The sequence below is a fragment of the Oncorhynchus nerka genome, linkage group LG11, assembly GCF_034236695.1.
Source record: "Oncorhynchus nerka isolate Pitt River linkage group LG11, Oner_Uvic_2.0, whole genome shotgun sequence".
Taxonomy (NCBI): domain Eukaryota; kingdom Metazoa; phylum Chordata; class Actinopteri; order Salmoniformes; family Salmonidae; genus Oncorhynchus; species Oncorhynchus nerka.
This window is the reverse complement of record NC_088406.1, coordinates 16553784-16569643: the sequence shown is the minus strand read 5'-3', so window position 1 is coordinate 16569643 and position 15860 is coordinate 16553784. Positions and strand designations below refer to the sequence as shown.

General features: G+C 44.6%; 1 protein-coding gene across 1 annotated transcript in view; it reads left to right on the top strand.

The window, feature by feature from the left end:
• The first annotated feature begins 14066 nt into the window (after positions 1 to 14066).
• LOC115115346 (cGMP-dependent 3',5'-cyclic phosphodiesterase-like) overlaps positions 14067 to 15860 on the top strand; it is an 88594-nt gene continuing 86800 nt past the window's right edge. Inside the window, exon 1 of the mRNA XM_065024043.1 lies at positions 14067 to 14080. Within this exon, the coding sequence (XP_064880115.1) occupies positions 14067 to 14080 (14 nt within the window). The remainder of the gene's footprint in view (positions 14081 to 15860) is intronic.

Below are 15860 nucleotides of genomic sequence, written 5' to 3'. Positions count from 1 at the left end.
TATCGATTGGTTGTGTAGGCTATATGGCTATCGATTGGTTGTGTAGGCTATATGGCTATCGGTTGGTTGTGTAGGCTATATGGCTATCGGTTGGTTGTGTGGGCTATATGGCTATCGATTGGTTGTGTAGGCTATATGGCTTGTGGTTGTGTAGGCTATATGGCTATCGGTTGGTTGTGTAGGCTATATGGCTATCGATTGGTTGTGTAGGCTATATGGCTATCGATTGGTTGCGTAGGCTATATGGCTATCGATTGGTTGCGTAGGCTATATGGCTATCGATTGGTTGCGTAGGCTATATGGCTATCAATTGGTTGTGTAGGCTATATGGCTATCTTTTGGTTGTGTAGGCTATATGGCTATCGATTGGTTGTGTAGGCTATATGGCTATCGGTTGGTTGTGTAGGCTATATGGCTATCGGTTGGTTGTGTAGGCTATATGGCTATCGATTGGTTGTGTAGGCTATATGGCTATCGGTTGGTTGTGTAGGCTATATGGCTATCGATTGGTTGTGTAGGCTATATGGCTATCGGTTGGTTGTGTAGGCTATATGGCTATCGGTTGGTTGTGTAGGCTATATGACTATCGATTGGTTGTGTAGGCTATATGGCTATCCATTGGTTGTGTAAGCTATATGGCTATCCATTGGTTGTGTAGGCTATATGGCTATCGATTGGTTGTGTAGGCTATATGGCTATCGGTTGGTTGTGTAGGCTATATGGCTATCGATTGGTTGTGTAGGCTATATGGCTATCGGTTGGTTGTGTAGGCTATATGGCTATCGATTGGTTGTGTAAGCTATATGGCTATCGATTGGTTGTGTAGGCTATATGGCTATCGATTGGTTGTGTAGGCTATATGGCTATCAGTTGGTTGTGTAGGCTATATGGCTATCGATTGGTTGTGTAGGCTATATGGCTATCGATTGGTTGTGTAAGCTATATGGCTATCGATTGGTTGTGTAGGCTATATGGCTATCGATTGGTTGTGTAGGCTATATGGCTATCGGTTGGTTGTGTAGGCTATATGGCTATCGGTTGGTTGTGTAGGCTATATGACTATCGATTGGTTGTGTAGGCTATATGGCTATCCATTGGTTGTGTAAGCTATATGGCTATCGATTGGTTGTGTAAGCTATATGGCTATCGATTGGTTGTGTAGGCTATATGGCTATCGATTGGTTGTGTAGGCTATATGGCTATCGGTTGGTTGTGTAGGCTATATGGCTATCGATTGGTTGTGTAAGCTATATGGCTATCGATTGGTTGTGTAGGCTATATGGCTATCGATTGGTTGTGTAGGCTATATGGCTATCAGTTGGTTGTGTAGGCTATATGGCTATCGATTGGTTGTGTAGGCTATATGGCTATCGATTGGTTGTGTAGGCTATATGGCTAACGATTGGGTGTGTAGGCTATATGGCCATCGATTGGTGTTGTAGGCTATATGGCCATCGATTGGTTGTGTAGGCTATATGGCCATCAATTGGTTGTGTAGGCTATATGGCTATCGATTGGTTGTGTAGGCTATATGGCCATTGATTAGTTGTGTAGGCTATATGGCTATCGATTGGTTGTGTAGGCTATTTGGCTATCGATTGGTTGTGTAGGCTATATGGCTATCGATTGGTTGTGTAGGCTATTTGGCTGCAGATGTGGCCAGGGCAAAAAATACACTAAGACATCACTACAGAGAGACAGGACGGACAGCTGATCGTCCTCGCAGTGGCAGACCACGTGTAACAACACCTGCACAGGATCGGTCCATCCGAACATTACACCTGTGGGACAGATACAGGATGGCAACAACAACTGCCCGAGTTATGTTGGTTGTGTAGGCTATTTGGCTATTGATTGGTTGTGTAAGCTATATGGCTATTGATTGGTTGTGTAGGCTATTTGACTATCGATTGGTTGTGTAGGCTATATGGCTATCGATTGGTTGTGTAGGCTATTTGACTATCGATTGGTTGTGTAGGCTATTTGGCTATCGATTGGTTGTGTAGGCTATTTGACTATCGATTGGTTGTGTAGGGTATTTCGCTATTGATTGGTTGTGTAGGCTATTTGGCTATCGATTGGTTGTGTAAGCTATTTGGCTATCGATTGGTTGTGTAGGCTATTTGGCTATCGATTGGTTGTGTAGGCTATTTGACTATCGATTGGTTGTGTAGGCTATTTGACTATCGATTGGTTGTGTAGGCTATTTGGCTATCGATTGGTTGTGTAGGCTATTTGGCTATCGATTGGTTGTGTAGGCTATTTGGCTATCGATTGGTTGTGTAGGCTATTTGGCTATCGATTGGTTGTGTAGGCTATTTGGCCATCGATTGGTTGTGTAGGCTATTTGGCTATCGATTGGTTGTGTAGGCTATTTCGCTATCGATTGATTGTGTAGGCTAGTTGCCTATCGATTGGTTGTGTAGGCTATTTGGCTATCGATTGGTTGTGTAGGCTATTTGGCTATCGATTGGTTGTGTAGGCTATTTGGCTATCGATTGGTTGTGTAGGCTATTGGGCTGCAGATGTGGCCAGGGCAAAAAATACACTAAGACATCGCTACAGAGAGACAGGACGGACAGCTGATCGTCCTCGCAGTGGCAGACCACGTGTAACAACACCTGCACAGGATCGGTCCATCCGAACATTACACCTGTGGGACAGATACAGGATGGCAACAACAACTGCCCGAGTTACACCAGGAACGCACAATCCCTCCATCAGTGCTCAGACTGTCCGCAATAGGCTGAGAGAGGCTGGTCTGAGGGCTTGAAGGCCAGTTGTAAGGCAGGTCCTCACCAGACATCACTGGCAACAACGTCGCCTATGGGCACAAACCCACCGTCGCTGGACCAGACAGGACTGGCAAAAAGTGCTCTTCACTGACGAGTCACGGTTTTGTCTCACCAGGGGCGATGGTCGGATTCGCGTTTATCGTCGAAGGAATGAGCGTTACACCGAGGCCTGTACTCTGGAGCAGGATCGATTTGTTGGTGGAGGGTCCGTCATGGTCTGGGGCAGTGTGTCACAGCGTCATCAGACTGAGCTTGTTGTCATTGCAGGCAATCTCAACGCTGTGCGTTACAGGGAAGACATCCTCCTACCTCATGTGGTACCCTTCCTGCAGGCTCATCCTGACATGACCCTCCAGCATGACAATGCCACCAGCCATACTGCTTGTTCTGTGCGTGATTTCCTGCAAGTCAGTGTTCTGCCATGGCCAGCGAAGATCCCGGATCTCAATCCCATTGAGCACGTCTGGGACCTGTTGGATTGGAGGGTGAGGACTAGGGCCATTCCCCCCAGAAATACCCGGGAACTTGCAGGTGCCTTGGTGGAAGAGTGGGGTAACATCTCACAGCAAGAACTGGCAAGTCTGGTGCAGTCCATGAGGAGGAGATGCACTGCAGTACTTGATGCAGCTGGTGGCCACACCAGATACTGACTGTTACTTTTGGATTTTGACCCCCCTTTGTTCAGGGACACATTATTCCATTTATGTTTGTCACATGTCTGTGGAACTTGTTCAGTTTATGTCTCAGTTGCTGAATCTTGTTATGTTCATACAAATATTTACACATGTTAAGTTTGCTGAAAATTAACACCGTTGACAGTGAGAGGACGTTTCTTTTTTTGCCTAATTTTTATAAATGGCACAACATTTTAAAATGTGTGGATTTTTTAAGGTATTGTTTCTCTTTATTCAACCCGTCCACCACCCACCCGTCCACCACCCACCCGTCCACCACCCACCCGCCCTTTAAGCCACACAATATTGAATAACCCTAAATCCATCCACCCCGCAGATATAACTGAGGGGACTATGTCAACCCGCGCATCACTAGTGTGTGTGTGTGTGTGTGTGTGTGTGTGTGTGTGTGTGTTTGTACGTGAGTGTGTCGCTGGTCTCTCAGGTCTGGCTGTATTCTACAGTGCATGTGTCTCCAGTGTTTGTGTGCTACTGGAGATGCGGCTCTGTTGGAATAACAGCCAGGACCACAGCATCACCAACCAGCCCACTCTGCTCAATGTACCTGTTTATCTGTGTGTTTATGTGTTTAAAGAAAGAAAGAGACTGTACTCTGTTCCCTTAAATGCACCGTTAAGTGTCACAACATATTAATCTGACAATCTTCTTTCCCTGTGGAATGACAGTGTTATGGTAATAGGGGTGTTATGTAATGGGGGTGGTATGGTAATAGGGGTGTTATGTAATGGGGGTGGTATGGTAATAGGGGTGTTATGTAATGGGGGTGGTATGGTAATGGGGGTGTTATGTAATGGGGGTGTTGTGGTAATGGGGGTGTTATGATAATGCAGAGGTTATGGTAATGAGGGTGTTATGTAATGAGGGTGTTATGGTATTACGTGTGTTATGGTAATGAAGGTGTCACGTAATACGGGTGTTATGGTAATGAGGATGTTATGATAATGCGGGTGTTATGGTAATGAGGGTGTTATGGTAATGAGGGGGTGGTAATTATGTAATGGTAATGGGGGTGTTATGTAATGGGGGTGCTATGGTAATGGAGATGGGGTGGGGGTGTTATGGTAATGGGGTGGTATGGTAATGGAGGTGTTATGGTAATTGGGGTGTTATGGTAATGTGGGTGTTATGTAATGGGGTGTTATGGTAATGGAGGTGTTATGGTAATGGGGTGTTATGGTAATGGGGGTGTTATGTAATGGGGGTGCTATGGTAATGGAGGTGTTATGGTAATGGGCGTGTTATGGTAATGAGGGTGTTATGGTAATGAGGGTGTTATGGTAATGAATGTGTTATGGTAATGGGGGTGTTATGTAATGGGGGTGTTATGTAATGGGGGTGCTATGGTAATGGAGATGTTATGGTAATGGGGGTGTTATGCAATGGGGGGGTGTTGTGTAATGGGGGTGTTGTGTAATGGGGGGGTGTTATGGTAATGGGGGTGTTATGTAATGGGGGTGTTATGTAATGGGGGTGTTGTGTAATGGGGGTGTTATGGTAATGGAGGTGCTATGTAATGGGGGTGCTATGGTAATGGAGGTGTTATGGTAATGGGGGTGTTATGTAATGGGGGTGTTGTGTAATGGGGGTGTTATGGTAATTAGGTGTTATGTAATGGGGGTGTTATGGCAATGACCATGTTCTGGGTGAGGGAGCTTTACGGTGGGGAACGTACAAGGTTCATTAAGATCTCCAGACGTAGAGAGCAACAAACACACACACAGACACACATTCATTCGAATACACACACACAGTTGCAGACACACAGTCACACACACACACACACACACACACAGGCACAGCACAGATCCAGGTTCATTACAGAGGGTTTCTTACAGGTTGATTGAGTGATCATATTTCATCATATCTAATCCTATTTAATCATATGTAATAAGCTGCTCAGAGCCTCGTGCCTGGGGGAGACATGCTGTACTGTAGCTATGGACCTGACCCTCCCTCCCTCCCTCCCTGCGTATAGTCCCAACATGCCCTTCAATACATAACCTGTTCCTGTGTTTGTCTCCCTGAGTTACAGCAGCCTACAGTTAGTGTAAATATGTGCATGCATGTGTCAATCTGCTATAGTACCATCTGCTATAGTACCATCTGCTATAGTACTGCCCATGCACGGATGCACGCACACTAGTACTGAGCGATTAACCAACATTTCATATTTTCAGTTATTATACAACTAATTAACCTACTTCTGTTCAAATACTTTTTTTTTACAGCCCAGTGCAGTATTTCTTTAGAGAGAAATTAAATAATTCACAACACACTTTTACGCCTGATACGTTATGTTAGATACACACAGACAACATAGACTGCTTGAGAGAGGAATGTACACAACACAACGACAAGAGGGACAGAGACAGTTCTTGAAACAAGTAAAAGTATTTTGTCAAACAGCTCTGCAGCGTACTTAGGCAGAGAAATTTGAAACCAAAATCAAAAACAGTGATTATTTTTTAATAATCGAATCGAACCGACCTCAAAAAGCAGTAATCGCTCAGCACTAACACACACACGCACGCATGCACACACACAATCTTTAATGTTAAACGCTCAGAGTTTGGGGTAATCTGAAATGGCAGCATTTGATCTCTGACTCCTGGTTCACTGTGGGACATCTAAAATCCAGCTTATAAGTAGTATAATTTATGGATATATTCAGCATCTTCTCTTTCTCCCCGACACACACATACTGCTGTTAGGGGAAGTGATGAGCTCTACAGCAGAGTCTCGCGACCTCAATTGCTGGTTGAAACCTGCCCCCAAAATAAAGAATTTGTAGATAATTGTCCCTCTTTATGGGACTCATCCACAAACAGGACCAAGCCTGGCCTGTTGAGGAGTGATGGACTCTATCCTAGCTGGAGGGGAGCTCTCATCTTCTCTACGAACATAGACAGCCAGTCTGACAGTTTAGTGGAGTCTACCACTAACATTTTCAGTGTAGACAGCTCAGCTATCCCCATTGAGACCGTGTCTGTGCCTAGATCTAGGTTGAGCAAAACTAAACATGCCAGTGTTTGCTTTAGTAATCTCACTGGAATAAAGACCTCCATTCCTGCCTTTATTGAAAGAGATTGTGATATCTCACATCTCAAAATAGGGCTACTTAATGTTAGATCCCTCACTTCCAAGGCAGTTATAGTCAATGAACTAATCACTGATCATAGTCTTGATGTGATTGGCCTGACTGAAACATGGCTTAAGCCTGATGAATTTACTGTGTTAAATGAGGCCTCACCTCCTGGTTACACTAGTCGCCATATCCCCATGCATCCCGCAAAGGCAGAGGTGTTGCAGACATTCATTGTTAAACAATGACTGCATTTTCATCTTTTGAGCTTCTAGTCATAAAATCTATGCAGCCTACTCAATCACTTTTTATAGCTACTGTTTACAGGCCTTCTGGGTCGTATACAGCGTTCCTCACTGAGTTCCCTGAATTCCTATCGTACCTTGTAGTCATGGCAGTTAATATTCCAATTTTTGGTGACTTTAATATTCACATGGAAAAGTCCACAGACCCACCAGCATTCCCCAAGAGAGGATGGCTTCCACTTCAGCAGTAATAAATTCATGAACTTCTACGACGGAAAGATCATGATCATTAGAAACAAAATTACGGACTCCTTTGAATCTGTGTATTCCTCCCAAGCTCAGTTGTCCTGATTCTGCACAACACTGCCAGGACCTTTGGATCAATGGGGACACTAAAGTTTTTTTTATCTATATCTCTTGACACATTCATGGAAATAGTCATGGCCTCTAAACCTTCAAGCTGCATACTGGACCATATTCCATCTAAACTACAGAAAGAGCTGCTTGCTGTGCTTGGCCCTCCTATGTTGAACATAATGAATGGCTCCCTATCCACCAGATGTGTACCAAACTCACTAAATGTGGCCTCTCTTGAAAAAGTGGAACCCTGACCCAGAAAATGTAAAAAACAATTGACATATATCGAATCATTTTAAACATTTTAGAAAAAGAACTTGCGCAGGAACTCACTGCCTTCCTGAAGGCAAACAATGTATACGAAACGCTTCAGTCTGGTTTCAGACCCTTTCAAAGCACTGAGACTCGTGGAGGTGGTAAATTACCTTTCGTTGGTGTCAGACCAAGTTTCTGCATCTGTCCTCGTGCTCCTGGACCTTAGTCCTGCTTTTGACACCATCGATCAGCACATTATTTGGAGAGATTGGAAACCCAAATTGGTCTACATGGACAAGTTCTGACCTGGTTTAGAGTTTATCTGTTGGAAAGATATCAGTTCGTCTCTGTGGATGGTTTGTCCTCTGACAAATCAACTGTAAATGTCAGTGTTCCTCAAGGTTCCGTTTTAGGACCACTATTGTTTTAACTATATATTTTACCTCTTGGTGATGTGATTCGGTAACATAATGTTAACTTACACTGCTTTGCGGACGATACACAGGTGTACATTTCGATGAAACATGGTGAATCCCCAACATTTCCTACCCTGGAAGCCTGTGTTTCAGACATAAGGAAGTGGATGGTGGCAAATTATTTACTTTTTGAACTCCCAAGAAACAAAGAGATCTTCTGTTGGATCAATTAATCTTGATGGTTGTACAGTTGTCTCAAATCAAACCTCTGCGTTACTTTGGACCCTGATCTCTCTTTTGATCTCTCTCTGGACCCTGCTGTACATACCTTCATGTATGCTATGGTCACAAGACTCAGGCCTGCTTATTGTCCCTATTATTTCTAAGCAAACGGCTAGAGGCAGGGCTATATAGAGCTCCTTTTGTATTGAATGGTCTGCCTATCCATGTGAGAAACGTAGATTCTGTCTCAACCTTTAAGTCTTTATATACTGCCTGGTTGGCCCTGTCCGGGGGTATTGTTGGACTGGGCCACAGTGTCTCCCGACCCCTCCTGTCTCAGCCTCCAGTATCTATGCTGCACTAGTTTATGTGTTGGTGGGCTAGGGTCAGTCTGTTCTATCTGGTGTCCTGTGTGAATGTAAGTATGCTCCCTCTAATTCTCTCTCCCTCCCCTCCCTGAGGACCTGAGCCCTAGGAGCAGTACAATACAATAGAGTCAGTACAATAGAGACAGAAATGATATCACATATGATGTTCTATTAATGCTATGGTTAGTACACTCAGTGGCAATGGAACCCTGATCTGTTCCCCGGACGTGCTACCTGTCTCAGACCTGCTGTTTTCAACTCTCTAGAGACAGCAGGAGCGGTAGAGATACTCTGAATGATCGGCTATGAAAAGCCAACTGACATTTACTCCTGAGGTGCTGACCTGTTGCATCCTCTACAACCACTGTGATTATTATTATTTGACCCTGCTGGTCATCCATAAACATTTGAACATCTTGGCCATGTTCTGTTATAATCTCCACCCGGCACAGCCAGAAGAGGACTGGCCACCCCTCATAGCCTGGTTCCTCTCTAGGTTTCTTCCTAGGTTCTGGCCTTTCTAGGGAGTTTTTCCTAGCCACCGTGCTTCTAGACCTGCATTGCTTGCTGTTTGGGGTTTTAAGCTGGGTTTCTATACAGCACTTTGATATATCAGATTATGTAAGAAGGGCTTTATAAATACATTTGATTGATTGATTGATCATGCCTCAGGACTACATGGCCTGATGACTCCTTGCTGTCCCCTGTCCACCTGGTTGTGCTGCTGCTCCAGTTTCAACTGCTCTGCCTGCAGCTATGGACCTGTTCACTGGATGTGCTACCTTGTCCCATATCTGCTGTTTTCTACTCTCTCTTTCTATCACACCTGCTGTCTCTAACTCTGAATATTCGGCTATGAAAAGCCAACTGACATTTACTCCTGAGGTGCTGACCTGTTGCACCCTCTACAATCACTGTGATTATTATTATTTGACCCAGCTGGTCATCTATGAACGTTTGAACATCTTGGCCATGTTCTGTTATAATCTCCACCCAGCACAGCCAGAAGAGGACTGGTATTATGTATACTCCCTCTCCGGCCTCATCAGGCTGCTGATTGTCCCGCACACCTGTCACCATCGTCTCGCGCACCTGCGCCTCATGACACTCACCTTGACTCCACCACCTCCTTGATTATCTTCCATATATCTGTCACTCCCCTTGGTTCTTTCCTCAGGTGATATTGACTCTGTCTCATGACACTCACCTTGACTCCACCACCTCCTTGATTATCTTCCCTATATCTGTCACTCCCCTTGGTTCTTTCCTCAGGTGATATTGACTCTGTCTCATGACACTCACCTTGACTCCACCACCTCCTTGATTATCTTCCCTATATCTGTCACTCCCCTTGGTTCTTTCCTCAGGTGATATTGACTCTGTTTTCACGTCAGTGTGTTTTGTGTTCATTTTATTTGTTAGAACACTCACTCCCTGAACTTGCTTCCCGACTGTCAGCGCACTCGTCACAACTGGCCACCCATCAGAGCCTGGTTCCTCTCTAGGTTTCTTCCTAGGTTCTGGCCTTTCTAGGGAGTTATTCCAAGCCACCGTGCTTCTACACCTGCATTGCTTGCTGTTTGGGGGTTTAGGCTGGGTTTCTGTACAGCACTTTGTGACACTGTGACATGTGTTGATGTAAAAAGGGCTTGATAAATACATTTTATTGATTGACATGCATTTCACTGTTAGTCTACGCCTGTTGTTTACAAAGAATGTAACAAATAAAATGTGATTTGATGTGTGCTGATGTGCACTCTTCACACATCTACAATAAGGAAGCAAGTGGAATTAGTGTGTTATCATTTGGTTGGAGTAGTGATTTGTAGAGCAGGTGTTCTGACCCTCAGGACCAGCTGACTCTTCTTTCCCTCTCTCCCTTCTCCTCTCTCATCTCTTCTCTTTTTCTCCCCTCCTTCTTTACCTACCTTATTTAACCATTTCTACCTCCCCTCTCGAATCCCTCTCTCTCTTTCCCCTCCCTCCTTCGTTCCATCCTTCCCGTTCGCCCTCTCCCTCTCCCCTTACCCGTCTCTCTGTCTCTCTCTGTGCAGACCCTGTTGCCCTCTCATCGAGCTATATTAATCACACTGAGTGCTCTGACATTTGAAGGACGCCAGTGATCAGAATAATTAAACACCCCCCCTCTCTTTATCTGTTTGTCTTTCTCTATCTCTCTTTTCCTCCCCCGTTCTCTCTCTTTTTACAGAATAATAATGTGTCGCTACTGTCTAATCTGGCTGTAGTGTATGACCCCTAGTACTTTAGAACTACATTTATCTTTTCACCTCTACACTGCACCAGAGTTACAGTCATTTATCTTTTCACCTCTACACTGCACCAGAGTTACAGTCATTTATCTTTTCACCTCTACACTGCACCAGAGTTACAGTCATTTATCTTTTCACCTCTACACTGCACCAGAGTTACAGTCATTTATCTTTTCACCTCTACACTGCACCAGAGTTACAGTCATTTATCTTTCACCTCTACACTGCACCAGAGTTACAGTCATTTATCTTTTCACCTCTACACTGCACCAGAGTTACAGTCATTTATCTTTCACCTCTACACTGCACCAGAGTTACAGTCATTTATCTTTCACCTCTACACTGCACCAGAGTTACAGTCATGTATCTTTCACCTCTACACTGCACCAGAGTTACAGTCATTTATCTTTCACCTCTACACTGCACCAGAGTTACAGTCATTTATCTTTCACCTCTACACTGCACCAGAGTTACAGTCATTTATCTTTCACCTCTACACTGCACCAGAGTTACAGTCATTTATCTTTCACCTCTACACTGCACCAGAGTTACAGTCATTTATCTTTCACCTCTACACTGCACCAGAGTTACAGTCATTTATCTTTTCACCTCTACACTGCACCAGAGTTACAGTCATTTATCTTTTCACCTCTACACTGCACCAGAGTTACAGTCATTTATCTTTCACCTCTACACTGCACCAGAGTTACAGTCATTTATCTTTCACCTCTACACTGCACCAGAGTTACAGTCATTTATCTTTCACCTCTACACTGCACCAGAGTTACAGTCATTTATCTTTCACCTCTACACTGCACCAGAGTTACAGTCATTTATCTTTCACCTCTACACTGCACCAGAGTTACAGTCATTTATCTTTTCACCTCTACACTGCACCAGAGTTAGTCATTTATCTTTCACCTCTACACTGCACCAGAGTTACAGTCATTTATCTTTCACCTCTACACTGCACCAGAGTTACAGTCATTTATCTTTCACCTCTACACTGCACCAGAGTTACAGTCATTTATCTTTCACCTCTACACTGCACCAGAGTTAGTCATTTATCTTTCACCTCTACACTGCACCAGAGTTACAGTCATTTATCTTTCACCTCTACACTGCACCAGAGTTACAGTCATTTATCTTTCACCTCTACACTGCACCAGAGTTAGTCATTTATCTTTCACCTCTACACTGCACCAGAGTTACAGTCATTTATCTTTCACCTCTACACTGCACCAGAGTTAGTCATTTATCTTTCACCTCTACACTGCACCAGAGTTACAGTCATTTATCTTTCACCTCTACACTGCACCAGAGTTACAGTCATTTATCTTTCACCTCTACACTGCACCAGAGCTGCACCCCCCAACCCCTTTTGCCATCAGAACAGCCTCAATTGATCAGGACAGGAACTCTACAAGGTGTTGAAAGCGTTCCTCAGGGATGCTGGCCCATGTTGACTCTACAAGTTGTTGAAAGCGTTCCACAGGGATGCTGGCCCATGTTGACTCTACAAGGTGTTGAAAGCGTTCCACAGGGATGCTGGCCCATGTTGAATCTACAAGGTGTTGAAAGTGTTCCACAGGGATGCTGGTCCATGTTGACTCTACAAGGTGTTGAAAGCGTTCCACAGGGATGCTGGTCCATGTTGACTCTACAAGGTGTTGAAAGCGTTCCACAGGGATGCCGGTCCATGTTGACTCTACAAGGTGTTGAAAGCGTTCCACAGGGATGCCGGTCCATGTTGACTCTACAAGGTGTTGAAAGCGTTCCACAGGGATGCCGGCCCATGTTGACTCTACAAGGTGTTGAAAGCGTTCCACAGGGATGCTGGTCCATGTTGACTCTACAAGGTGTTGAAAGCGTTCCACAGGGATGCTGGCCCATGTTGACGCTACAAGGTGTTGAAAGCTTTCCACAGGGATGCTGGTCCATGTTGACTCTACAAGGTGTTGAAAGCGTTCCACAGGGATGCTGGTCCATGTTGACTCTACAAGGTGTTGAAAGCGTTCCACAGGGATGCTGGTCCATGTTGACTCTACAAGGTGTTGAAAGCGTTCCACAGGGATGCTGGCCCATGTTGACTCTACAAGGTGTTGAAAGCGTTCCACAGGGATGCTGGTCCATGTTGACTCTACAAGGTGTTGAAAGCGTTCCACAGGGATGCTGGTCCATGTTGACTCTACAAGGTGTTGAAAGCGTTCCACAGGGATGCTGGTCCATGTTGACTCTACAAGGTGTTGAAAGCGTTCCACAGGGATGCTGGCCCATGTTGACTCTACAAGGTGTTGAAAGCGTTCCACAGGGATGCTGGCCCATGTTGACTCTACAAGGTGTTGAAAGCGTTCCACAGGGATGCTGGCCCATGTTGAATCTACAAGGTGTTGAAAGCGTTCCACAGGGATGCTGGCCCATGTTGACTCCAATGCTTCCCTGTTGTGTCAGTTAGGCTGGATGTTCTTTGGGTAGTGGGGCCATTCTTGATAGACACAGGAAACTGTAGAGCATGAAAAACCCAGCAGCGTTGCAGTTCTCAACACAAACCGGTGCACCCGGGACCTAATTCCATACCCCGTTCAAAGGCACTTACATGTCTTGTCTTCACCGTCTGAATGTCACATACACAATCCATGTCTCAATTGTCCCCGGTCTTAAAAATCCTTCTTTAACCTGTCTCCTCCCCTTCATCTACACTGATTGTAGTGGATTTAACAAGTTACATCAATAAGGGATCATAGGTTTCACCTGGATTCACCTGGTCAGTCTGTCATGGAAAGAGCAGGTTTTCTTAATGTTTCCTCATCCCTGTCCCTAAATCCCCAGCCCTTCTCCCTAAAACCCCAGCCCCTCTCCCTAAAACCCCAGCCCTTCTCCCTAAATCCCCAGCCCTTCTCCCTAAATCCCCAGCCCTTCTCCCTAAAACCCCAGCCCCTCTCCCTAAAACCCCAGCCCCTCTCCCTAAAACCCCAGCCCCTCTCCCTAATTCCCCAGCCCCTCTCCCTAAAACCCCAGCCCCTCTCCCTAAAACCCCAGCCCCTCTCCCTAAATCCCCAGCCCCTCTCCCTAAAACCCCAGCCCCTCTCCCTAAATCCCCAGCCCCTCTCCCTAAAACCCCAGCCCCTCTCCCTAAAACCCCAGCCCCTCTCCCTAAAACCCCAGCCCTTCTCCCTAAATCCCCAGCCCTTCTATGTGCGTGCGCGCGTGTTTCAGTGTGTTAGCTGTCCACTCTGCTCTATTTTAGTAAATCGGTTTGCAGATCGATAGAAGGTGATTGATTTCCCCTGGTTATTCTTCAGCCAATCACACACCCACTGACTTAGCTGTGTGTGAATGTATGTGCGTGTGTCTCCAAGGGATGTGCCACTCAAAGTCAGTCCCACACACACACACACACACACACACACACACACACACACACTGGTTCATCATTTTTGCCTCTACATATGGCTGTCACACTATCTGTCTTTACATGACACTCTGTCTTCTCTTCCCGCTAATTAAACAGTATGGTGTCTCTATTCCCTCATATAAACAGTATGGTGTCTCTATTCCCTCATATAAACAGTATGGTGTCTCTGTTCCCTCATATAAACACTATGGTGTCTCTATTCCCTCATATAAACAGTAGGGTGTCTCTGTTCCCTCATATAAACAGTAGGGTGTCTCTGTTCCCTCATATAAACAGTAGGGTGTCTCTATTCCCTCATATTAACAGTATGGTGTCTCTATTCCCTCATATAAACAGTATGGTGTCTCTATTCCCTCATATAAACAGTAGGGTGTCTCTGTTCCCTCATATAAACAGTAGGGTGTCTCTATTCCCTCATATAAACAGTATGGTGTCTCTATTCCCTCATATAAACAGTATGGTGTCTCTATTCCCTCATATAAACAGTATGGTGTCTCTATTCCCTCATATAAACAGTATGGTGTCTCTGTTCCCTCATATAAACAGTAGGGTGTCTCTATTCCCTCATATAAACAGTATGGTGTCTCTATTCCCTCATATAAACAGTATGGTGTCTCTATTCCCTCATATAAACAGTATGGTGTCTCTGTTCCCTCATATAAACACTATGGTGTCTCTATTCCCTCATATAAACAGTAGGGTGTCTCTGTTCCCTCATATAAACAGTAGGGTGTCTCTATTCCCTCATATTAACAGTATGGTGTCTCTATTCCCTCATATAAACAGTATGGTGTCTCTGTTCCCTCATATAAACAGTATGGTGTCTCTGTTCCCTCATATAAACAGTATGGTGTCTCTATTCCCTCATATAAACAGTATGGTGTCTCTGTTCCCTCATATAAACAGTATGGTGTCTCTATTCCCTCATATAAACAGTATGGTGTCTCTGTTCCCTCATATAAACAGTATGGTGTCTCTATTCCCTCATATAAACAGTATGGTGTCTCTGTTCCCTCATATAAACAGTATGGTGTCTCTATTCCCTCATATAAACAGTATGGTGTCTCTGTTCCCTCATATAAACACTATGGTGTCTCTATTCCCTCATATAAACAGTATGGTGTCTCTGTTCCCTCATATAAACAGTATGGTGTCTCTGTTCCCTCATATAAACACTATGGTGTCTCTATTCCCTCATATAAACAGTATGGTGTCTCTGTTCCCTCATATAAACAGTATGGTGTCTCTATTCCCTCATATAAACAGTATGGTGTCTCTGTTCCCTCATATAAACAGTATGGTGTCTCTGTTCCCTCATATAAACAGTATGGTGTCTCTGTTCCCTCATATAAACAGTATGGTGTCTCTGTTCCCTCATATAAACAGTATGGTGTCTCTGTTCCCTCATATAAACAGTATGGTGTCTCTGTTCCCTCATATAAACAGTATGGTGTCTCTATTCCCTCATATAAACACTATGGTGTCTCTATTCCCTCATATAAACAGTATGGTGTCTCTGTTCCCTCATATAAACAGTATGGTGTCTCTGTTCCCTCATATAAACAGTATGGTGTCTCTGTTCCCTCATATAAACAGTATGGTGTCTCTGTTCCCTCATATAAACAGTATGGTGTCTCTGTTCCCTCATATAAACAGTATGGTGTCTCTGTTCCCTCATATAAACACTATGGTGTCTCTGTTCCCTCATATAAACAGTATGGTGTCTCTATTCCCTCATAT